Here is a 26,533-nt window from a genome sequence, read left to right on the forward strand (position 1 = left end):
AGGGTAAAAGGAATTATTATTTTGGTATTAGATTGATTATTATTAAATTAGGCTAGCTTTTCTCCACTTATTTCCTCATTTAAGGCCAAGCCCATGTGAAAAATCTATCTCTGAAGAAGAAGGCTGATTAATGAGACTGCCTAATCCTCAGGGAACAGGCTTCTCAATCTTGGGCTGGACCTCACCCAAATAGGGACCTTACTTCTGTTTACAGTATAAACAGAATCCAGTCTGGTCAAGTTCTTGCCCCAAAGGGAACAGCTCCTGTCCTTGTACCCCTCCATTAGAATTTAGTGTGACCTAGCTCATGAAAGAGAAAACCAACCAGAGTGATTTGGATGGAGATGGATTCCCTTGTCCAGATTGCTGAAGGCAGCTGAGTCTCACGATCAAGCCACATTCTCAGCAGGAGGAACTGGAGACTTCTAGCCCTCCTCCTCGTTAAATGTTCACCAGTCAGGGTTTATTTTCATGTGTCGGGGCATTTCCTTTCAAATGATTTCAGGCTATGCATTTTTTGTCTTTGGTTTTCCGAGAGAAATAACTGACCATCAATTTAGTGCTTATTAGCTAGCCTAATTCATGAATTGATTATTAATTACCAAGAAACTTTTTCTCTCAGGTTTTTCATTTGTCACAGAGACTTACCAGTTTTTTTGGTAAAGAATGATTTTTATCTATACATTGTTTAGCCATTGCTTACTAAAATTATGACAGTGTGCCTGGAACAGTGTTATCAAAGTTACCTCTTTGAGCCAACTTATTATTGACAGATTCCAGATTCAAACATTTTATTTTACTTTAAGTGTTAATATGCAACACTTCGAGATATGGTTATCTATCAGTTTCAATTCTTAGAATAGCCAGTATTTTTCTGGGTTTTGAGTGCACTGTTATGTATTTATTGTATGTAATCATAGAATGTAATTATTTTCTTAATTTCTAATGATTGCTTTCTGTTCCAAGATAGATTTAAACTAGAAGGATGAATAAGATACGGTTCGTATGTGTTTATTGTTTACTATTATTGCAGCTGCATGAGAAAAATAATAACAGCTCTCTGGCATTAGTGATTTGAGGTAAAATCTCTTGGGAACTGTAATTTGCTATTGTTCTGATTTTGATTTCAGGTATGATCATCTGAATTGTCATTGAACCAATAATCTAACATATAAGGGAAGTGCCAAGTGCCGCTGAAAAGGAATACAATCTGAGAATTATGTCTATGCCTGGGAGGGTTGTAGGAATGACCTTGCAAATACAAAGGTAGGATCTTCTTGACTTCTTGACTATTTTCCCATTGTGCTATTTCCTTTCTGAACAGGAAATTTTCCCAGCTGGTTAATTCTGAGCCTGGCCATGATATTTGGTGAACAATGTGAAACTTTGCTGCATAATTGACTATTCCAAAATAAAGGCAACCATGACTCTTACATGGATTCAAACTTAATTAAGGAAACTTTATGCTTAGGTCATTCTGTGCCCTTGGCAGAACAGTCCTGATATTGCTACAACCATACCCTCCCTTCTTCCTTTCATAGCTAACTTCATTAAGAAGGGAATACACACACACACACACACACACACACACACACACACACACACCCTCACACACACCCGCAAACACATACACACACACACACACACACACATATATATGTATATATATATATATATATATATATATATATATATGCTGAATCCTGTCATTGTAATACCAAACATCACTGAATTATTATTATAGGATGCAAGTATAAAAGTCTTACTGTTTTTTAATTTTATTATTCAGAATTTGTGGTTACTAATAGTTATATGTTCATACATAAGGTTAAATCCTTAAATATTTCATTTTATCTGGATGATTTGAGGATAACACATCTTCAAACAGAAGATTGGACAATTGGGATAAAAATGTGATGTGATAAAGGTGCTAAAATTTTAAGTGGAGTAGTAAACTTCACTGAGAAATACATGAAGATTAAATTGTTTTATCTAAGGCAATATGTGTACATATATATGTGTGTGTATGTATATATATATATATATACACATATATGTGAAACTTTTAAATGTTTCTATTAAGAACAATGATAAAAGGACAAGTATAAGGTTATCTTCATAAAATTTGAACCATTTTTCACCACATGAGCCAGTTACTGGAAAGCCAAATTTAAGAGGAACATACTTCCACAATTGCCTTGGGAATGAAGCCTATTCCAGACTTTCCACATATTGCTGAATGAAAATGAAGAAAAAAAATTTTAAACTGTGTTGACTGTGTCCACTATAAATTATGCACGTTACATAATCTCAATTGGGCCCTTACCCTCATCACAGCAACTTTTCCAAACTTTTTCATCCCTTTTTAAATTTCCCACAGCTTTCCCTTACTCTCCACTTACTCTCTTAGTAAAGAATCTTGCCTCATATTTCACTCAAAAAAAATTAGGCCATTTAAAGGGAGCTCCCTCTTCTCCCCTGTTCTCCATCTCCATCTCAGTTGGCCTTGTGCAACTTTCTCTTCTTTCACTCTTGTTTCACATGAAGAGGTAGCCTTTCTTACCAAGGCAAATCCTCTACATACAAGTTACTTCATTCTATTCTGTCTTCTCTAGCAGTATACCTCCTCTAACATTACTATTCTCTTACTAATGTTTACTTGTTTCCTATCTATTGGCTACTTACCTCTTGCCTAAAAATACCCCCATGTCTCCTTCATCCTCACTTCATCCATCAATCTCCTCCTCAGTTTTGTGACAACTCCTTGAGTAGGCTGTCTACAAGAGAGACTTCCACTTCCTCTCCTTCTCTTAACTTTTTTCAGTCTGACTTCTAACCTCATCATTCAACTAAAACTGCTCTCTCCAAAGTTGCTACTGACCTTTTAATTACAAATTTTAAATCTTTTCTCAATCATCATCATTCTTGACCTGTCCATATTCTTTGACACTGTCAACAATCACCCTCTTCTCCTTTTCACTATCTTCTCTCCAGGTTTTTGTGACACTATCTCTCCTGCTTCTCCTGTTTGCCTGACTTCTCTTTCTTTCTCCTTTGCTAGATCTTCATCTAGGTCATATCCTCTATCCATAGATATCCCCCAAAGGTATGTCTTAGGCCCATCTTTTTTATTGAATTTGGTGATTTCATCCATAGTTTTGAGAATGATCTGTATGCCAATGACCCTAAATCTACTTATCCGGACCTAACCTCTCTCCCAACCTCTAGCACTGAATCTTAAAGTGGTTATTAGCCATCTATAATTGGATGTGCTATAGTTATCTTAAATTCGGCTTGTTCAAAACTGAGCCCATTATCTTTCCTATATCCCCTAAATCCTCCCCTTCCTAATTTCCCTATTAGTGTCAAGGGTACATCATTCTCCTGGTCACTTGGGCTGGTAATCTATGTGTCACCCTCACCTCCTCATTCTCATTGCTTTCTTCTTTCCTTTTGTTGGTCTCCCTACTTCAAGGTTCTCCCCTTTCCAGTCTATGCTCCACTCAGGTGTCAATTTGATCTTCTTGAAGAGCAAGTCTGACCATATCACCTCCTTGTTTAATAAACTACATAGCACTTTGTTGCCTCAAGAATCAAATATAAAATCTTTTGCTTGACTTTTGAAGCTCTTCATAAACTGATTCTTTCCTACCTTTTCAGTTTTCGTACATGTTACACCACCACTTCACCCCACCATCTCCCTCCCCACTCTGAAATCCAGTTTCATTGGCCTCTTTGATTTTCCTGGTACAAGACAGTCCATCTCCCAACTTTGATGTTTTCATTGGCTGTCTCTGATGCCTGGAATGCTCTTCTTCCTCATCTCTGACTCCTAGCATCCTTAACTTTCTTTCAAGTCTCAGCTGATATTCCACCTTTTTCAAGAAGTTGCTCTCAGTATTCCTTTATCTTAATGCCTTCTCTCTAAGAGTACCCCCAATTTATCTTGTGTATGTAGTATTTTTCTTGTTTTATGTTATGATTTGCATGTTGTCTCCTTTGTTAGTCTGTGAGATCCTTGAGATCAAGGACTGTGCTTTTAATTTTCTTTAGATAGCCAGCACTTAATGCAGGGCCTGACACATAGTAGGAGCTTAATGTATATTAGTGGGTTGATCGATATCAGCTAGCATGATACCTCATCCAACTATATCTTTATTTGTTTCACTATGTATACACATGTGTGAAAATGTAAATATTAATTCGTTCTTATAATAACCCTTTGTGGAAAGTAGAGCAGATGTTATTATAATCATTTTGCAGATACAAAAACGAAACTTTTGGACAGAGTGAAATTTTTTAAATAATATTTTATTTTTTTCCCTGATTACATATTAAAACAATTTTTAAACTTTCTTTTAAGGCTATGAGTTTCAAATTCCATTTCTACTTTTCTCCCTCCCCTGCCCTTTTTCTGAGGTAGTAAGCAATCTTTAATAGGTTTTACATAGGTGATCACATAAAACATTTCCATATTATTCATTTTGTACAAGAAGCCTTGAATAAAAAAAGTTTCAGTTTCTATTTAGACAACATCAGTTCTTTCTTTGAAGACAGCGTGTTTCATCAGGAGTCCTTTGGAGTTGTATTGGATCATAATATTGCTGAGAATAACTAAATCATTCACAGTTCTTCATCATGCCATATTGCTATTGCTGTGTACAATGTTCTCCTGGTTCTGCTCGCTTCACTTTGCATAAATTCATGTAAGTCTTTCCACGTTTTTCTAAAATGAACCTGCTTGTCATTTCTTATAGCACAATAATATCCCATTACAATGATATACCACAGCTTGTTCAACTATTACACAATTGATGGGCATCACTTTGATTTCCAATTCTTAGGCACCATAAAAAGAGCTGCTATAAATATTTTTGTACTAATAGGTCCTCCCTCCCGTGTCTTCTTTTTATTTCTTTGGGATACAGGTTGTGTTTGTTCTTCATTCCAAAAGATGACCATGACATTAGGGAAATGATAACATGAGTTGCAGTTGACTTTGATTTGAGTGAGGAAGGGCTGTGCAAGGTCATCAGCCTCACTTTCTCCTCCAGAGCCATCTGGGTCCAGTGGCCTGATATTCACCAGGATGGAGATGGTCCAGGATGCATTGGGAGACCCTGGCCTTTTCGGGTTAAGGTCTTTTCAGGTTCTCACTTTGAGGGAGGTAACACTCATTCAGTGAATAGGCCTCTTTAAGAAGTCAATCAAGGGATGGCCCCTTTAATCAAAACTCCAAAAAAAAAATATCAAACTGGGAGAGGAAGACCCTCAGGGTTCCTGGCCAGACTCATAGCTGTGAGGTGGTACCTCAAAGTTGTTTTACTTTGCATTTTTCTAATCAGTAGTGATTTAGAGCACTTTTTAAATATGACTATAGATAGCTTTCAATTCTTTGCCTAAAAATGGCCTGTTTCATATCCTTTGATCACTTATCAGTTGGGGAATGACTTGTATTCTTATAAATTTTACTTAGTTCTCTATATATTTGAGAAATGAGGCCTTTGAAATAGTAAAATCTTGGAGAATGAGTCTTAACACAGATCACCATAAAAGCAAAACTGTGTATGTCCTATTGCCTTCTTCTGTTTAGCTATCAGGAGAAACTGCTGAGGAAATAAATAATGTTGGAGAGAAGTGAAGTGTTTGTTAAAACAGCATAAAGCAAGCATAGCCTCCAAATTTAAAGTGGCTAAAACCAAGAATTATTCATATTTTTCTCTCAGTTTATAATTGATTGAACTTTCGGGGTTTTTTGCATGTTCTTCTGTTGAACTATACAATATCTTCCCAATTTTATTGTTGTTGCATCGTTTCAGTCATGTCCAGTTCTCTGTGACCCCATTTGGTGGTTTTTTGGCAAAGATACTAAAGTGGTTTGGCATTTCCTTCTCCACCTCATTTTACAGATGACAACTGAGGCAACCAGGGTTAAGTGCCTTGATGAGGGTCACACAGCTAGTATCTGAGGCTGAATTTGAATCCAACGTCTACTGACTCCAGGGCTGTGCCTTCTAGCTACTCCTAGTTTTTTAGTGGTATACTAATCCCCCTCACCTTCAGAGATTCTAGATTTTATTTAGGTTCCTCTTTATGATAATCTTCAATGTCTAATTAATAGAAAATCCATTTATTATAGTATCATGCTTTTGTCTATGTTGACTAATTTATCCAAAACAAATTATGTTATTTATAGTACACTGATCAAAGCTCTGAAGTATACAAAAGAAAAAACATCTCTGCTCCCTAAGAGAAACTTACAACCTACTTGGGGAGACAACAGGAGAAACTAGAGTACAGTTTATGATAATATATTATTCAGTGCTAGATTTCATGGTAAATACTTTATGTGCTATGGAAACTCAAAGAACCTTAAGATCCTGGGGGTTTGTCAAGGAAAGCACCCTGGAGAAGTTTGGTCTTAAAGAAAGTACAAGATTTATGTTAACAAAAAGTGAAAGATGTAGAGAACTTCAAATGGATAAAAGCATGGAAATGGGTCTGAGAATAGAGAACGATGTTAGCATATAAAGCCAGAAGAGGTCAAAGACAACAGTATCTATATATCTACCTTATCTTCAATATCTCCCTACTTACTGGCTCCTTCTTTGCTGTCTAAAAATATGCCCACATCTCCCTCTTCCTCAAAACTTCTCATTTGTTCCTTCCATCCTTTCTAATTATAATCCTTTATCTTTTCTGCCCATTGCGGTCAAATTTCTTGAAAAGGCCATCTATAAAAGTTATGTCCACTTTCTCTCCTTTTTCTCCCTTTTTAACCTCTTACAACCCCGAATCTGACCTTATCATTTATCTGACACTACTCATTCCAAAGTAACCAATGATTTCTTAATTGCCAAATCAATGGTCTCTTCTCAATCCCCATTCTTCCTAACCTTTACAACATTTGACATTGTCAATAGCCCGCTTCTCCTTGATACTTTCTCCTAAGTTTTTGAGACACTACTCTCTTCTGCTTCTCCTCCCATCTATCTGACTTTTCCTTCTCAGTCTCCTTTGCTGGATCCCACTGCATGTCATGACCAATTAATGTGAGTGTCTCCCAGGGCTTTATCCTGAATCTTTTTCTTTTTTCCTTCTATACTGTTTTGCTTGATTGTCTTATCGACTCCTGTTTAATCATCATCTCTGTGCTGATGATTCTCAAATCTACCCCTTCTCTGCTAACTTCCAGTCTTCCATCTCTAACTGCCTTTCAGCTATATTGTTCTAGATATCCAGTAGAAATCTTGAACTCAACATGTTCAAATCAATACCCATTATTTCCCTCCCTAAACCCTTACTTTCCTTAACTTCCTTATTACTGTCGGAGGTAAGAGTATCCCCCCAGTCTATTCCACTTGTGACTTAGGTGTCCTTGATTCCTTACTATCTCTCACCTTCTCATATACAATCTGTTGCCAATGCCTGTTGATTTCACTTTTGCAACTTCTCTTTAAATATCCTCCCTTCTCTCCTCTGATACTGCCACCATCCTGGAGCAGACCCTCATTACCTGACATTAGAACTGTGGCAGTAGCCTGCAGGTAGATCTGTCTGCCTCAGTTCTTTCCTCACTCCAATCCATCCTCCATTCAGCTGCTGAAGTGATTTTCCTAAAGTGCAGGTCCAAACAAATCACTCTCCTTCTCCATAAACTCCAGTGGTTGCCTATCACCTACAGGATCAAATAGAAATCCTCTGTTTGGCCTTCAAAGTCCTTCATAACCTACCCCCTTCCAGTCTTCTTACACCCTACTCCCTACAACATGCTCTTCAGTTCTTTGACATTGACCTCCTAGCTTTTCTACTCCATCTCTAGGTTCTGAGCATTTTCTCTGGCTGTCCTCTATGCTTAGAATTCTTTTTTTTCTCTTCTCTGCCTACTGGCTTCTCCGACTTCCTTCAAGTACTAACTAAAATCCTATGTTTTGCAAAAGCCTTTCCCAATTCTGGTTAATTCTCGTGCTTTTCTCTCTTTATTTCCTCTTTTCCTCTGTATATAGCTTGATTGTACATATTTGTTTGCTTGCTCCTCTCCCCATTTAATCATGAGGGCAGGGATGGTCTTTTCTTTTTGTATCTACAGAACTTAGCAAGGTGTCTAGCACCTAGTAGGTGCTTAATAAGTGTTTATTGATCCACACATTGCCTGAACTAGCTCAGTGTGTGGGAGGCTCCAAAACAGAGAGGGATAGAAGTGGTATTAGGCTGCCTACCACACCGAAGGTCTACAGAGCCATTGTGCTGACCTCCTTGTTGTATACCTGTGAAACCTGGAAGGGATACCAGCACCATGACAGGAAAATCAATCACTTCCATTCAAATTATCTTAGGACACCTGAAGATCACTTGGCAAGATAAGGTACTGGACACTGAGGTCTTTTCTCCTTTCCTTTGGTACTATTCAAACAACTCCTTCTCAGAAATATTTAGGGGAACCAAAGGGTGGTATTATTGGGAAACACCTTCATTGCAACAACATGGAGAAGTGAAACTGCCTCCATATAACTGAATGTGCATTTACCTTGAAGAAGGGGACTTCTCTAGCTGAGTTGCTGGTATCCTGAGTTCCTAGATTCATCATCACCTGGAAGGTGAGGAATAATCCTTATCCAACTACTTTGAAAAAGAAGGGGGTAGCCCTTCAACAGAAGCCTTTAAAGAGACAACTATTTGGCACCGTTTCTCTAATGGGGCTCCTAGGGAGGAGGCCATGGCCAGAAACGCTGAATAGGTACAGGGAAAGTCCTGCGATTAACACTGATACCGGATAAGTTGTGTGCAAGAAGGTCATGACCTTTTAGCTACCTTACTATAGATGAACCTGACTTGTAATGAGGAATTGGTGACTGCCAGAAGTGACGTGATATTGTTGCAGCCCTGACGTTCTGAGTTCTGTTTCTGCTTTTCATTACCTTACATTGGGAGAAATTATGAACTTCAAATATTTGGTACCCCCATAGACCAGGCTGTTGAGATCTTAGACATAGTCATTCCAAAATAGAAAGGTGAAGCTGGCCTCTTCCACATTTGGCTATTCCTTGATGGGGGTGGAGGGTGGGGTGGAAAGAGGAGGAGGACAAAAGAGTGAGCATAACATTCTTTGGTTATTTATTTTGCTTTTGCTATCTTTTAATTCTTTTTTTTTTCTTCAGTACAATCCATTTCATCATTCTTGCATTCCTGAGGTTGTCCGGTAACATTCCTAAAGCCATTTAAATGGTGGAAGGTCCTCTACAATGCTGTTAGGATCGTACCTACAAGGGTTGGAATATGATAGGCCAGGGATTTCTCTCCTTCCTGTCCATCCCATCCCCCTCCTCCACATCATGTACATTAGGCTAAATTTTTGCTATTTTCTTAAAAGCTGTTTCTAAGACTTGATTGACCCAGGGAACTAAGACTTAAGCAGCTTAGTTGTTGATGCAATATCTTGATTGATGCAGGCTATATTGCCATGGTTTCCTCATCACTTAGGGTATAAAAAAACCATCCATGGGGAATCAGGGACCCTTATAACTCGATGTCCAGATTTGTTCCTTTGTATTTACCTTTAGTGGGGCCAGTGCTTGAGTCAAGGGCTATATGTTGTTGAACATCCTTTCCAGTCTACGCCTAGGTAAACTTTTCTTTTTGCTAATTGTTCAATGATCTAATAGTGTACCACTTCCTTCTTTTATTGGCCCTCAACTTCTATTTGCCTGTTAGGTCCTGAACATGACATGGATGAAAAAATTATCACTTTGTTGTTGTTTTTTGTCCTTTGTTCTCAAGGAGGACTGTGACATCAGGAAGGTGATGCCATGACTTGCAAGTGAATTGGATTTAAGTGAGGGAGGCCTCACTTTCTCCTCTGGGGCCATTTGGGTCCAGTGGCAAAATATAGATTAGGAAGACTGGAGATGGCCCCCAATCACTTTGTAGCCTGCCTGATGATTAGCCTTCCGATCTTAAGTCAGGCTCTTTCTAGGATGACAGATAAGAGGTTCATTACTGGACTATACTTGAAGCCTTTCTAGTTTTGTAACAACCTGTCAGACTTTGCTGTCTGTTGATGCAGGGTTATAATGAAGCATCAGAGAACTGAGACTCATGATAAGGCATCAAAGATGAATTTCAGTGGTAGTCCTAGGATATAACCAAGAAATTACAGTTAATATATTGACAATTTTCATGAAATGGATCAAGTCAAATGTGACGCTGACAACACTACTTAAGATGGAAAGATATCCTTATTACCTATGTTTCCTGATTTGGTTTTATTATTTGACATCTATCTGTTAACATATTTGGCAAATACTAGATCATCCAAAGTCAAAGTTTTATTCATTAAGTCAACACTTATCAAAAGCTAATTATTTGCAAAACACTCTCCTGTATGATTGGGCTGTTATTTTTGTGCAGAAATTTCAAGCTCAGCAAAGTAGTATCTTATATATATTATTAGCATTCAATAAATGTTTTTGCTTTGTCTAATTGGATTAAATCCTCAATATTCTGGCATAATGCTCTCAAGGTTCCCACCACTCTAAAACAATGGAAAATCAAAAAAATTAAGTTAAATTTTAAAAAGATCCAGACTAGCAAGATCTTTTCTTCTTTTAATGTATGTACTATTACCATATGTTAGTAAAACTCTGATATCTTTCAACCTTGAAGAGTCACATTAACTCAGGTATTGGCATTTATCTTGCATTATTGATAGCAGTAGATAAAGTGCTGGAACTAGATTCAGGGACAGTTGAGTTCCATCCCTTCCTGAGGTACTAGTAGCTGAGTGACCCTGGGAAAGTTACTCTTTATGCAATAGTTTCTTTATCTGTAAAATAAAGATAATAATAGCATCTACCTCCCAGGGTTATTGTGAGGATCAATGAGATACTTTTAAGGTGCTTTGCTAACCAGTAAAGCACTGTATACATGTTGATGATAATAATTTTTAAACCCCTTTAAGATATTTTTAAGATGATGTATTTTCTGTTGATATCAAGTCAGAATATCAAGTAGCATCAAGTACGATCCCAATAGAAAGGCAGGAGGGTTGAGGATTTGAAGAGGACTGGAAACTCTTCTCAATTTAACAACATAGGCCTGTGGGACATTTAAGGGATGCTATAGAGTAATTTAAAAAAAAATTTTACATGCAGTACTTTCATGAAAAATGAAGCCAGTTAAACATGGGAATATGTCAAGAATTTTTTTTTTTTCCTAAAGGATGCACAAAGCCAGGTGGAAAAGATTTGTTTCTAATGTCTGTGAATTCACATAGTAGTGCTTACATGGTTGCCTGCCTTCACACTTCAGTGCCTGCAGATTTGGAGTCTGGAAACAAAAGAGTTTCCACTGCCTTTATTCTCAATTTGATTTTTTTCTTATTTAACCATCGAATAAACAGAGACAGAAGAAAACATTTGTAGAAAGGGCTCTGTGCTTGGAAAGAATGTTTGAAAACAACTAAATCCTGAGAGTGCAGGCAGCAATGGTTGTTTCAGTGATAAAGGCAGCAAAACGGTGTTCCTAGCTCCTTACTGATCAAGTCACTGGTTTTCCGGTCACTGGATACGAGTGTTTTTTCTCCTAATATGACACAATCGCACATTTACCGACACCTTCTGTTCCTAGTGTTTAAGATTTGTTATAAATAAATAAAATGTTGAGTGGATGATGCAGTAATTGAAATGGCAGCATGATTTTATTTTATTGCAGGTTTCTCAACCCCTATCTAAGTGTACTGATACTTGCAAAATAAAACGCTTTTTTTCCTAGACACCCCTCCTACTTCCTTTCCCTCTCCCTTTCTCTCTACTTGTCCCCCACCCCCAAGTGTTTTTGTATGTGTGTGTATCTCAACCCTCTACAGTAGCCAGAGAAAGCATCTAGCCAATCATAGGGCTCGGTTTCATAAAAGCTGGATTCTGATTGGTCAAATGAGAAAGAGAATTGGGAACAAAGAAAAGCCCCTTTCAGGTATACAGCGAGCTTCTTTTTGCTCTACTCTCCTCCCTCTGTGTATATGTATGTGCGTTCAGTTCTGATTTCAATTTTGCAGTATAGGCTTGTTGTATATTGGTGCACAGGGGGCTTTTTGTTTCTGTTTTTATTTTTTTAATTTTAAAAAGAGGAAGGTTTGTGACACTTGATGGTCCGTCTTAATAAATTTATTGAAGAGATAATAATTTTAAAAATAAAGCGGCTGCAACAAAACATATTCAATGCAGGTAGAAGGAAAAGGTCAACTCGATCCAATACAGACCGTAAGTACGGTTTAATGGTGTGTATATAGCACGTAGAGGGGATTTCATGCAGGGGAATGTACGACTTTTATGCGTTGCCATTACAGTGTTTTGCTCGAATTAAAAAACAAAACAAAACAAAACACGAAAGGATTAGCTTTATTAAGCAGAGGGTGAAGCCTCTTCACACAAATTAGGCTTGATCGGGAGTGGGAGGGGGGGAGGGGAGTATTTAAAGTATATTACCTTTTGAGGGTTTTTTTTTTTTTACTAACCAGGAGAATAAAAGTGACACAATTACATACCAGTCTGCATAGTCTCCATTCTCCTACCCCACCCAACCTCCTGCACTTACATACAGAAACAAGTAGCTCCCATGAAGAAAGATCGTGGGAGCTATAGAAGTGATTACACGGGAACGAACTGCTTTTTGTCCCCTGTCACTTAATAAGGACCGAATATTTGAAATTGTACTAGGGAAAACACTCATTACTAGTAATGGTTATTATTACCATTTTTCCACCTCTTTCCAAAAGGCCAAGAGCAACCCACCATTAAAACAACAAAAACCCAACCCAAATAAATCCACTAACAGCCACGATGATGTGTTTATTGCATAAGTTAGTCTGGAAGCTAGCAAATGTTTTGCTTTATTATCCATTTTTTCCCTATATCTTCCCCATATCTTCCCTTTCCCCTTTCCTGTTTCCGCTCCCCACCCCCTACCCCTTCTTAAACTATTACAAATTGGAGATAACTTGAGGAAAGGTTTATAACGTGTTTCTTTAAAACATATGCTTTGCCTTCGTGTTCAGTACATTTCACTCATTCCTAACTTCAGGGATCTTGTTCTCGGAGAAATGTTTCACATTCATAACTTGTAGCTGTGCCAACAGTGGAAGGAGGCGGAGGGTATAAAGGAGGAATTGGAGACGAGAGGTGGGGGGAGGGGGAGGAGAGGGAGGGAACAGACTTTAAGATTTTTTTTAAAGACCAGATCAGTATTTTCTGGATACGCTTGTCACCCATTTTTGTTCTCACGACAACCAATTGAGCCCTTGATCCTCACGTGATGTGAAAGGCTTGAACTGTAACAAAATCGTTCCTTTTAGATGGTTGGTTGTTGCTAACTTGCCCATCCCCCCACCTACATTTCCTGCAGACCAACTCTTTACCTTCAATCCATCAACAATTCATTACAGCTTTTAGGTTCCAAACGCCAGCTAATTAAAAATACTAAGCCAACCTCCGAGACCATCAGACTAATGCAGTAGGGGGTGGGGTAGAGGAGCGGAGGGAGTGAAAAAATAAATAAAAGGGAGATGCGCCATTTGCTGCAACCAGAAAAACCGTGCTAAAAAAGGTCGCGTTTTTCTTTTTGGACTCTAATTACCGAGTTACCACATGACCGATTGGCATGAATGACAGTGGAATTTTCCTTCTCTTGGACATCACTTGGAAATTTTTTTCCCCTTTATGTTGTTAAACATAAAACGGAAAAAGACCAAGCCCCCTTCTGAACAAATGTTTTTATAAGTGATTTATCAGATCACTGAATCATTCACCCAGACCCTTTTCTTTCTCTCCTCTTTTCCAAACACCCCTCCTCCAAGCCATCCCGTCTTCCTCCCTCACCCCGCACAGCCCCCCACCGCCTCCCCACCCCACCCGCTCCCCAAGCCCTTGTCTCAAGTTAGTTCAAGAAACAAATCTGTCAGGACGGGCGAAAAAAAAATGCCACTTCCCGACTAACAGGAAAAATCCAGCCCAGATTTTCAGTGCTTTCTTTCTTCTTTCCTTTCACTAATTTGTCCTGATGTTAGCACATTCTTTCTTGTTATGAACTGGACGCCTGTAGGTTGGTTACACGGGATCATTACTTACTGATCACGATGACTCAAGGCTGGAACTGAAGACGGAATGTTAAGTTGGGAAAACTTTTTAAAGCCGTTTTTTGGCTATCATTCTTGATGCTTGTTAAGAGGGGAAAAAAACACCCTTGGTGCTTCTGTTCTGAATGTGAAACATTATCTTCCAGCTGTACAGTAACATATTTTTTTTTTGAGGAGAAAAGGACTCCTTATGCGTTTGCCAAAGGGGAGGGGAAGGAATGGAGAGTGAGTGTGTGTGTGTGTGTGTGTGTGTGTGTGTGTGTGTGTGTGTGTGTGTGCTGGGGGGATAATGTTATCGAGTGATTATTCTGACTGAGATGTGTTACTTGGTTTCTGCTTCTTGATCATTTGATGTTTAAGTAAAATGAGGCACAGGGTTGTTGCTGAGACGAGTGGGAACAGCATTGTGATTTGCTGGCCTAATTAAAAATGATAAAGGATTAAAGGTAAGCAATATGTGTGTGTATGTATATCTATATCTATATATATTATTTGACAATCAACTGTTTAAAAGGGGGAAAGATCCCTTTAAAAACCATTTTAACTGATCTTTGTCAAACACACAATCATTTGCGGTCACTGAGGCCACCTTGGTGTAGATCACTTAAAGTGTATGTCTTAATCAGTTTCCTATACAGTCAGTAATACTATATTTAACCGACTGAGCAATTCTGTGACCTAGGAAGAGTACTTGAGGCTTATTTTAGATGTTACATTTTCTAAAGGACACCCATTCTTTGTTTCAGCAATTTTCATTTCTAAGGGCTAGCACACACTCACACCCAAAACACAAAGGAGGTGTGAGGTGTTTTTATAGGAGTTGTTGGTCCTTTTTTTGGTTATTGAATTTTTTTTTTAAAATGCCTAGGTTTTTTTAATTTTTTTGTTTTGTTTTTTGGTGAAGATTCAGAATTGGGGGAAATTTAGACAGACGGCCATTCTGAAACAGAATTTTAAAACTTCAAGGGTTATATCTTTTAAAACTAAAATTGGAGAAATTCAGGAAGGGTTAGGACTGTTATTTTCTTCCCTTCTTTCTCCCTGTTATTTTAGGTGTTGTACAGACCCAGATTCATTTTGTGTGTGTGTGTGTGTGTGTGTGTGTGTGTGTGTGTGGTTCTTAGCTTTCTGGTTATGAATCAGATTATTAAATTATTTTTAAAATATATATTTTTTATCTTGGGTATATTTTCCTATTTGAAAAACAAAACCACAGAAACCTGCTTTGGACAGTGGATACAGTACATGAGCCACCTTTACTCTATACCTTACCCTGGTGTCCCTTACTTACTCCCTGACTCCCCAGTGTTAATTGTATTATATTCTGGTAACACCCAGACAAGAAATATTCGACTTTTCCCCCCCTCACAGGAAAAGATGAACCTGGACTGAAGGGTATAGACCCCGGACACATACCTGGGGCAGGAAAAAGAAGTGGAAGAGACGACTTTTTTTTTCTTTAAGAAAAGCCCGGTGGAGATAAACGAATGTCCCCTCATCACCAAAGGAAAGTTCATCGGATTTTCATTCTAGAAATCTTGTTTTCAGGATGTCAGTGAACATTTCCACTGCAGGAAAAGGTGTGGATCCAAACACAGTTGATACTTATGACAGTGGTGATGATTGGGAAATTGGGGTCGGGAATTTAATAATAGATTTGGACGCTGATTTGGAGAAGGACAGACAGAAATTTGAGATGAATAATTCCAGTAACAGCACTAGCAGCAGCAGCTCCAAGGATTGTGGGAGTTTGGCTTCCAGTGGGGCTAATGCTACCACCGTCTTAGCTGATGGCCTAAAATTTGCTTCTGTTCATCCCTCTGCTCCCCAGGGGAATTCACACAAAGAGACCAGCAAATCAAAAGTGAAAAGGAGTAAAACTTCTAAGGATGCTAATAAATCTCTGCCTTCTGCTGCCTTGTATGGGATTCCTGAGATCAGCAGTGCTGGTAAGAGGCAGGAAGTCCAAGGGCGCCCTGGAGAGGCAACTGGCATGAATTCAGCACTGGGTCAAAGTGTGAGCAGCAGCAGCTGTGGCAACCCAAACAGCAATAATACCAATACCAGCACCAGCACCTCTATTGCTGCCACAGGGGCAGCCTCTTGTGGGAAAAATAAAGAGGAGAAAACAGGTAAAAGTCAGAGCAATAGAGGCTCCAAGAGGGATAAGGATGCAGGGAAATCCAGGAAAGACAAGCATGACTTGCTTCAGGGCCATACCAATGGCAGTGGTGGCCAAGCCCCCTCTGGGGGGCACCTGTATGGCTTTGGGGCCAAGGGCAATGATGGCGGGAGTCCCTACCACTGTGGGGGCACTGGGAGTGTCACCTCCTCCACTGGAGGGGAAGTTAGCAAAAATGCCCCGGATTCAGGGCTCTTGGGGAACTCTATTTTGGTAAAGAAAGAAGAGGAGGAGGAGGAGAACCACAGGCGAATCAAGAAACTGAAAACAGAGAAGGTAGGACAAGTCACCTTCCTAGATCTTCCCCTTGTGTACCTCTCTGTTTGTTTTTATGTGGGTGCATTTACCTATGTATACCATAAACTTAGACAGTTTGCCTTTTGGTCTTAGTGGCATTTGTATTGTATTACCATTATTATTATTTAATAACTGAGTTAATTATTTACTTTAGTTCTGTACAGCTAATGGTGTTGCTGTTGTGGCAGCAGTGATCACTTCATAGATGTGTGTGAGTGTATTTGTTGTGTGTTACAGCGGGGGCGGGGGGGGGGGGGAGGGAGAGTAAGGGAGGGAAGGAAGAAGAAAGAGGAAGGGAGAGGGAGGGAGGGAAGGAGGGAGAGAGAGAGAGAGAAAAAGAGAGTCAATAAGATTTCCCCAGAAGTAGAAGTTCATTTTCTGCTGCAGATGGGCATCTGGCCAGTTTGTAAGTTGGTGTGTGCTTTTTAATGGGACAGAAAGCTCATGAGCCCACTTAACTCTTTCCATTTAGTAGTATTTCTGCTGTTGTTTCCTTGGGTTCAAGGGTACTTCCTTTGCAAAGGCGTGTTAAGAATGCTAATTTTTGTGCTTTTATACTTTTTAAGCTCCTCTAAAGGAATTTTGCTGTAGGTTCAATAACCCAGCACGGATTTATGTTAGAGATGTTCCCTCATTAATGAACCAAATGCTGTGTTTAGTGTACTGTTTCATAAAAGTAAATTAAATCCAGAATGAGGTTAAACAGGTGCTTGTATACTATGGCATCACCTCACCAACATATTGTTTTTCGGTGTAAAACTCCCTAATGGGAGGGACACTTTTCCTCTTGATTGGTTTGTGACTACTCGGATTTCTACCATTTACCAGCTGAAGCTGAAACTGAAGAGATGAAATGAGACAGGAAGGTTGGGGTGTTATGTTGTGTTCATGACATAGGAAAAATATCTAAGGTGATGTCTAACAGGAAAAAAAAGGAAGTGGAATGTTGAATTTGATCAGTCTGGATAAGTCACACAGTCATTACCCCCAGCCCCATTAAGGTCTATTTTTTTATTTCTCTTAATTTTGCAATTAGATTTCATAGATAAAGCCCTTAAAAAAAACTACTCCCTTTATTGTCTAGGAAATGAGGTCAGAGTCTCTTATCATATTGAATTCAGATTGGCTCTGTTGAAGAGCAGAAATTGCTCTGTCCAGAGGATAAAGGGTTTTTCCATGTATTTAGTTGAGAGTAGGGGTATGTGTGTTCATAGCTTATAATGAAATGTCTGAAGAATTCTATAAGTTGTGATTTGCAAAAACATATCTCCTGTCCTCTGTTGGCTTATGTCATGATTGTTTGGAGATGTTCTTAAAATTCCCTCTTTCCCATCTCTAATTTTCAGGGCCTGAACTCATGTGATAGTAAAATTGTTTGTTAATTAATTACTAATTTGTGCAGTAACTTCTAGATTTCTCTTTGAGGTAGCATTTGAGTATTTAAACTGACATTTCAAAAGTTAGATAGACTTTTTGATTTATCTATGAATTTTCCTTCTTTGGTGTTAGGTTTTGTAGTTGTGAAAACTGTGTAGAGCTTTATTAATGTGCAGAAATTTCACATGAAGTGTTTCTTTTTTCGAATTAACTGTTGATGAATAGCATTAAACTTTGTAAATTAATCACATTTAAAAGCAAATTGATGTTATCCTTTAATATAAACTTGGTCTTAATACAGTTCTTCATTATATTTGAAAGGTGTCCTCAAATCTTATTATTAACTTGGTACAGTAGGACACTTACTTTTTGTTGCCAATTGTCTTCAAATTGCAGTTCTAATCTGCTTTAACCATCTAGATAAATTGCTCTAATCCAGTCTTCACAATGGCTGTGGTTAAAGAGTCAGAGGCATTTGATTGGATTCAGTGGCTGCCTGGAATGTGGGAGGTGCTGCCCTTTTGCATCCCCCTTAGCCTTTTAATCTTTCAGCCAAATGTTCACATTCAACAATTTTGTTTAGCTGGCAATTGGGACATTTCTGTATCTCAAAGACTGCTGTCATGGCAACAGAGATTAGAGTGTTAGATGCTCTAATTTTTTTTTTTTCAGTTTTTGTGTTCTTTTCTCAAGTCACAGAGGAAATTGCATGAAGAATTAAATTATTACTATATATGCAAGTCATCATCAATCAGCGTAATGTCAGTGTGATAGATAATTTGTATAACCTAAGTTGTGAACAAATATGCCATTTTATGTTGGAGAGAGAGAACACTGTTTTTATTCATTGCTGTACCTTGTTGAAATAATAGCTGCATTTCCAATGATACCCACTGTTGTTGGCACACCGTGACTTCAGGGAAGGCTTCACATGGCCAAATTGTGTAGTGTTAGTCATTGTCTATCAAACTGCCATGTTGGCTTAGTGTCTTAAACAACATCCCTTAGGGCTTCCTCCCTACCCCCATTGCAGAACACTTGAAAGGAGAACTCTGCATAATAGTACCCTTGAAAGCACCTTTGGTTTCTTTGATTTGTTGCAATATTAATTAAACTTCAATCCAAAAAATATTATCTAATGATGTAAGAATATACAGAATGTTTTAGGATGGAGACAGCTTTCACTTATAATGAATTAAACGTTGATGCTTTATTTTAGAAAATTATCTGGAGACATCTTGGGACAATGACTTAAATGTACACTTTTGATGCTCAAATTTAGGGAATTAACTACAACGAAAACATAAATGATAATTTTTCACTGTAAATAAAAGCTGAAGGGGGTCAGTTGTTTATATTTGTTCTGTTGGCAGGTTTCAAATATATTCATAAAAGTGACTGTCACTGTTAGACTTTCACAGAATGCTTATCTATTTATGGTCTGTTTATTTGTTTTCCTCACCACAGAAAGTCATGTAACACATGATAAATTATATCTTATTAAGCTCTGGCTGTGTTCTAGTGATTCTCTTATGCTGAAACTGCTAGTATGTTGTAGAAGTCACCACTCCCTTAATATGTGAAACAAAGTGAAAAAATGCTATAATTATAAGATATTTGAACTATATTCATACTGTTCATTTTTTTGTTGTTGTTATGCCACTAGGGACATGTCTGAATAAATAGATTTGATAGGTAGTCTAACAGCTCCTAGATTTGTAGTGTTAAATCGTCCTTACACCCTCCCCCTCCTTTCCCACCACCTTAAAGTACAATAATAGCCTCCTATTGTGAGTAAGAAGCATCTTGGACAAGGTTATGAATTTAACTTCTAGGACATTGGATGTTCAGCTTGGTTAAATGATCATATCTGTATATCTAGATATAACATATGTATATACATTTGTGTATGTATTTGTGTCAAAAGATTGTAGAGTTCCAAAATATAGGGTTTTTTAGGAAGGTATTTGATGAAAAACGAGAAAGGCAGAAGACCCTGTAGTTCTATCTTGTGCCTTTTAAGGGAATTAATCTGCTAGTGTTATCAATGTCTATTTTATTTTTCATAGAAATTGAGTTCTGAATGTTGCCTTCTTTAGGTTTAAACCCCTATTTTGAAGGGTATCAGTAATTAAAATTTTCTTCTGTGAAAGCAGCTTTTTTTGTGAGTGGGGTGAAGCGGTTTAAGAACATGCCTCTGTTAGAAGGAAATATATTTTTTGAATAGCTATTTCCCTTCCCCCAAATTCTGCTTGGAGAGGGCAGTTTATCCACTGTGAAATAAAAGGGCAGAAAGGTCACTTGCTGTAATTAAAGAACAAATGCTATTGTTGTTTGACAGCAAACTGTTTTGAAAGCTACATAAGGGATTTAGCTGTTAAAAACATTGATAACTCTGGGTGTCTAACAATAAGCAGTGTTCAAGGTTCTTAATTTTCTATAGTCTCTACTAGTACTGTGACAGTGCTTTCTGAGCCGTGTGAATAGGTGCTGCCCTTTAGCCAAAGGAAGCTTTCTGAGAAAACCATTGAGCACTGTGAATTTCCTTCTTAGCTAGTGTAGTATTTGAAATAATTTATGGTAGTGTGAAGGATTAAAAAGCATGCATTTTTAAGTTCATGAATTTAGTTTATATTACTGGAAATAATAAAATATTTTTCTTTGGGGATTAGTTATTAGCAACTTTTAATAATTTGGTACTCTGCAAAAAAGAGGGAAAGGATTGATTTCCCAAATGTTATATTAAGAGTGTTATTCATGTTCAATCACTTTGCTGTTAAGACCAAAGAAATTACAGTCATATAAAGACCTTTTTTTTCCCCCTGCAAAGTAGCATTTATAGGTAAGTAAATTAAATGCATGTTGAAAGTGCTAAGGGAAAAAAAATCTCACAAGCTGCAGAGGTGTTCAATAACCAGATTCAAATACCATGGAAAGTACCATCTGTTCTTCGTTTTTGCAGTATAGACACGGGAATTGAATATCTGAAATTTGCTCCAATTTTGACTTTGTGTGTTTTTTTAATTTAAAAAAAGTTCACCTGGTACTTCACTGAAACTTTTAAAATTGCAATAATATGAGCAAGACTGTGAAAACACATGTACCTACATTTATTTTAACCAGTTCCACTTTTATTTAAAAGACTTCCAGAAGCTCTGTCACTGAACAATTTATAACTGTGATTCAGTTCCTTCAGGCAAACACATAGAAAGGGTCAGTTCTTCAAAGATCTTGCTATTTAAAGCCCATACCTGAATTATTCTGTCAATTCTCCATCCCTTTTCCCCAGGGGGAAAAAAACCTCCAAGGATGACTCCAGAAAGTTCTTAGCAGTTACCTAATTCTTTGTGATAAAGCTATTGACTAAAATTTTGTATACATAGAGATTACTGTTATTCAGAGCCATCGTGTAGACTTGTTTATAGCTGGTAAAAAATATTATAATTATGACTTTTGGGTTCTGGACTCTGAAGCAATAAGATTCTTGACTAAGGGGCCTGTATAAAACACCATACTGTCTTTGTTTGAGCTCTTTTATTGAAGCTAATGACTGGTCTTGTGCCTTCCTGAGATAAATGACATTATCTCTGAGTGGGCTGACAGGAAACAGACATGTTAATGGTGAAGCTGCAGGGAGGATCAGCTCTAGTTCTGACAAGAGTAAAGAAGAGGCCCCTGGTTGTGATCATTAACACATAATGCATTTTTTGCCTTTCCTAAGAGACCCTTGATAATTGGAAAGCTATTTTAGCAACAAGCACTTAAGTCATAAATCTACAACTCCTAATATCTTTGCATACTTAAAACTAGTAAAGGATGTTTTTTGTTAACAAATGTAAGATCTTGGTTTTTAAAGATAGCAGGCCTAGAGAACAAGCTCTATTATAACCTTCCCTTAACCAAACTCTTTGTTTTAAGCAGTATTGCCTTATTGGCTTTATCATACCTGGGATTTAGTCCATTTTGGTAGTTTATGTTTGCAGTAGAAAAATATGGGATTAACTGAGTGATTTTTAAAAAATCTTGAGAGTCTTCTCTTAAAGGGAAAATAAAATGGCATTTTGATGTGTTTGAAGTTGATTTAGTTTATCTATTTTGTGTGGTTTTAAAAAATGATTATGTTTCAGTTTGTTAGTGATGTAGACTATCTTGAGGTAGGATAATTTCTGTTGAATATAATCTGGAGTGATATAGAACAGACAGGAGTAGTATCTTTATATTGTTCTTACTATTTACTACAGAAGTTTTCCACAGTAATTATGCTATGGCACAATATTATTTGGATTCTGAATTTGTTATCTTGGTTTTTTTTTAAGAAAATTTTTTTTTTGTTTCTGTTTCCTAACTGGTTGGTTTCTCTTTATTTTCCTCCTTAAAATAGTAGTCAGAACTATTACGCATTGGTCAGTCCTGTAATATGACATCATAAATCATGTTTTTGCAGTTTTAAAAAATAACTACCAAAGTATTTACATTATTTTTTGGAGGGGGTGGGGTGGGGAAAGGTGTGACTTTTACTAATGGAATGGCATAGCAGCCTGATTGGTATTTTGACATTCCAAATACATAGGCTTCTCTTTGGCATTATTTGATTGAGAAGTGCAGTAATCACAGATGAGAACATATAATTATTTTTGATGGCTTAAAAAATCCATAGCAAAATTGATTATGGTTTGGTAGCAGTGTAGATAAGAGCACCAGTTTAGGACTGCTTTATCACAGCTGAGGTTCACACCAATGATGTTCTCTGTTGCAGTTTTCTTTTAATTCAGGCTAAATGGTTTTGACCTGGAACAAAAAGCCTTTGCAACTGAATGAATGGTTGTGAAACTATTCAGAATGGATTGAGTAGCATTTGGGCTGTTTACAATGTTATTTTCAGAACTAAAAATTAAGAGTGGAGAATTGACACTTTACCCTTGAAGCAGAGTTATGTATAAATTGTTAAATTTTGGATAGGAATAACTTTGGGAATGAATTAAAAGGAATTTTTTATGTCTATGTTTATGTTTTTGTTTTACTGGTATACTTTGTAAAGCTAAAAATAGATAAAAAAGTGTAAAAAAAAGCTCCCCATATTTGTTAGGCCACTGTTACCAAAATCATGAGAATCATCATCTTTCGTAAAATGGGTTATTTTTTCCAGTGGATCTAAAATGAAATTTGGCCTTGATAATAATCATGTTTTCCCCATTGTGCTCAAAGTATTTGGCATTGTTCGGAGGAGAAAGACAGTAATTTGATATGATTTTTTTTGCAAAAATAGTTGTGAGTGTTGAGTTAAAAATGAAGTTTTATCCCTTTTAGTTTTTTGTGTTTTGATTCTTATTCACAGTGACTATTTTAGTTCAGCTTCTGCATTTTTGTCTCTTGGGAATCTTTGTTGCCAGCTAAAAACTTAAGAAAAATGTGCCTTCAGGGACATTTAAGCATATTATAATAATACCATATGAATGCAGCTTTTATAGTTTAAAAGAGCAAATAAAAGTATATTGATTATATTTTGCCTTGTACATAATGGTTTTAGAAAGCTGATATTCAGTTTGTGGAATTGGCTTATTATGTTAACCAGAGAGCAGATGGCATCATGCCACAGATGTATAATTTTACTTAAAGGAACTTTAAAGGTTTTGATGTCCTCCCCCCCTCCCCCTTATTTCCCTAATGGCTTCTTTTTATTGAAGAGTAACTTGAGGAGACCTGGTAGCAATTTTATTGCCTTCCCATGACAGATTGAAATAATAGCTTGGTCACTGATTTTATATCAGTCAATGTGATTCTGGTTTTTATCATTGTGTCTGTGAATTTTTTATAAATTGTGTTTGTAATATGTCTTAAGAATTGTTATATGTGTCAGTTAGCAACAGAAGACCAAATTCCAATTGGTCACACTGTTCGTATTCCTAAAAGTCATTTTTCACTCTTCTAATTAAAGAAAATTTCTGCATTTGGGCTTTTCCCAGGAAACCCTTAAGCACATTTGGCCCCTCAGGCTATAGAGTGTACTGTGTGCTTAAGGCATTCATCTTTGCTGCTGAATATAGGTTGAATTTAAGCTATTCTCACCAAGCATCCCTACTAATAGTGCACTTTCTGTGATGCCTTTTCTTTCTATACCATAAATAGTAAGTGCTTTTTAATTTGACTATAAAACTACTATTTGTTTATGTATTTATAGTTCATAGTTTTCCCCATTCTTCACCTCCAGCATTAGGAAGAGTAAAAAGCGCCTTGCAGCTTTCTTTCCCAAGGTGTACAACAGCCAGACCAAATTATTCTTGGATTTCCTGTCATATCCTTGGCTGATTTTTGTGCATGGCTCATGTTAAAATCAACAATAATGTTTGAATTGGAAGGTCTTTGGGTTTTCATTCTTAATGGAAGACTGTTTATTTGTGTGTGGTTCACCACAGCACATGAATAATACTATCAAATATGGGCTTTTATGTAGGCTTATGGCTGTAGAGTAGCAGCAGTACTTTAGTTTTATGTTTTTGGGTTTTATTTCTTAATTCTTTTGTGATGGAAATGAAATTAGAACTGAATCTTTGCAGTGAAGGGGAAAATAGGCACAACAAGTAAAAGCTGCCCATTAATCTAGTTCAGAAGTTAACTGGGTGGTGGACTTTTGGGGGCATGTTAAAATAGAAAGATGGTATCTCTTGAAAGGTTTACAATTTAGCTTCTCCAAGGTGTGTGAAAGATAAGTTTGGAAAAAATGAAGCTACCTTATTTTTTTTTCTTTTTACCTAAACATGATTTGGTGACAGTTACTAAATACATTTTCTGGGATTGTGATTTTATAATGAAACTGCAAGTCTTGCAGCCTGTATATGTATCCTGGTTGTTTCTTCTTCTGATGTAGTAAATGAAAATACCATGTTATCAAATTATGCAATTGGAATGGATGGTAATTTGAGTTAACTTTGGTATTGCTTACTTGATTTCCAAAAGGAAGGGGGAAACACTCAACAACTTTGAAACAGTAAATGAACTCAGAATCAAACTACATTTAGCTTATTGTCTACATTTATGTTCCTTGCCCAAATCCTTTACCAGCCTTTCTTTCCCATGATGCTGCAGCAGATGCCAGACATTGAAGTAGAAATCCAGCAGCTGTTTCCATTACACCATTGCTTTATTATCCTCCACAATCTTCCTTAAAAAAAAAAAAAAGATTTCTTCCATTGACATTTGTATAGTCTAGTTTTTGCATCTCCTGGTTATCACATCAGTGGCTAGCAATTTTTTCTTTTCTATTTTATTAGTTGTTTTCCTTCCATTAGTTAAGGAGCCTCTGGGATTGGTGTGCTTTTTCTATTTTGTCAGAATAGCTTTTTTGAACTCTGTATGCTTTTTATGCTTAGTACAGAGTAGCTTTTTTGCACTTTCTTATTCTTCCCTTCCCCCCGCTGAAAATAATAGTTTCATAGCTCTGTGCTGTTATTGCTGAGATATGACTGAGAGAACCACATGGAGTACAGTGAAGCTCATTCATTTTCATCTAGTACCCGTTTATTGCCTTGAGCACTGTAAATCTGTCAGCTCTTCACGATGCTTTCACCTCTTTCTTCATTTGCTCTAGCTTCTAGTTTGACAACGTTCCCCTGAGGCTGAATTCTAATCTGCTTCCAATTAGTTGCAAAATGTGACTGAAATTTCCACATTATGACTGCTGTTTTACTTGCATGCACACATCCAGAAACAAATTAATGCTCTTGAATATTTATTTTTTGAACCCTTGGATATACTGTAAGAAGAGTTTCCAACTGTTTGGAGTGACTTCCAAGAACTGTATTTTTATCCAATCCAAATACTGCATTGGAGATTAAAAAAAACTGCCAGTGATTTTCACCCTCAGTAAACCTCACTAAAGATTATCTGAAATATATTATATGTCAAAATGATGCAGTAACATTCCCAATTTTTGAAAAAACAAAACAAAGATTTCTTTTTGTTTTTGCTTGCTTTGCCACTTTATAATCCAGATTCCTTTATAGTGTTTTAATAGGAAATATGTATATTTATCTTCTCTTTTTTAAAAGTTGTAAGTTTAAATTAAAGGGCTTATAATATTAATTGGCCCATGCATATATGTAGAATGACCAATTAAAATGCAGGTTTATGCGCACGTTACTATGTATATGTGCAGAGAAATAAGTTTAGGATAAATGTTTCTTGTAATTTACTTGTTTATAAGAATTTGTTAGTTGTAAAATAAGCAGTTGGCTGGATTGTGATTTTCTCAGTTAGGAAACATGTGACAGTCCTACAATTCCTAACCAAGCCAGTCTATTCTTATTAAGAATGGAAAGCAGTGTTTTCTCTTTTGGGGGGAGGTGTCACTGACCAAGACTTCTGTCCCTTTGCCTTGATGAGGCAAAGTAGCAATAGTTAAGATTCTTCCTTTCCCTCCTTTAATGTTCATATAATGGCAAATGCTACAGTTACTAAACTTGGTATAATCTTGGCAGCCAGAATGAGAGAAAAGTAAGGCACTCATCCACTGCTTCTCTTTCAGTTATTGTGTCACTGGCCTAAATATTTGT

At 37.1% G+C, this 26,533-nt stretch overlaps 1 protein-coding gene across 1 annotated transcript in view; it reads left to right on the forward strand.

The window, feature by feature from the left end:
- The first annotated feature begins 11,981 nt into the window (after positions 1-11,981).
- ZNF608 (zinc finger protein 608) overlaps positions 11,982-26,533 on the forward strand; it is a 217,785-nt gene continuing 203,233 nt past the window's right edge. Inside the window, exons 1-2 of the mRNA XM_036741750.1 lie at positions 11,982-12,257; positions 15,500-16,586. Coding sequence (XP_036597645.1) covers positions 15,678-16,586 — 909 coding nt within the window. The 5' untranslated portion in view covers positions 11,982-12,257; positions 15,500-15,677. The remainder of the gene's footprint in view (positions 12,258-15,499; positions 16,587-26,533) is intronic.

This window comes from Trichosurus vulpecula, chromosome 1, assembly GCF_011100635.1.
Source record: "Trichosurus vulpecula isolate mTriVul1 chromosome 1, mTriVul1.pri, whole genome shotgun sequence".
In the NCBI taxonomy this organism is placed as follows: Eukaryota; Metazoa; Chordata; class Mammalia; order Diprotodontia; family Phalangeridae; genus Trichosurus; species Trichosurus vulpecula.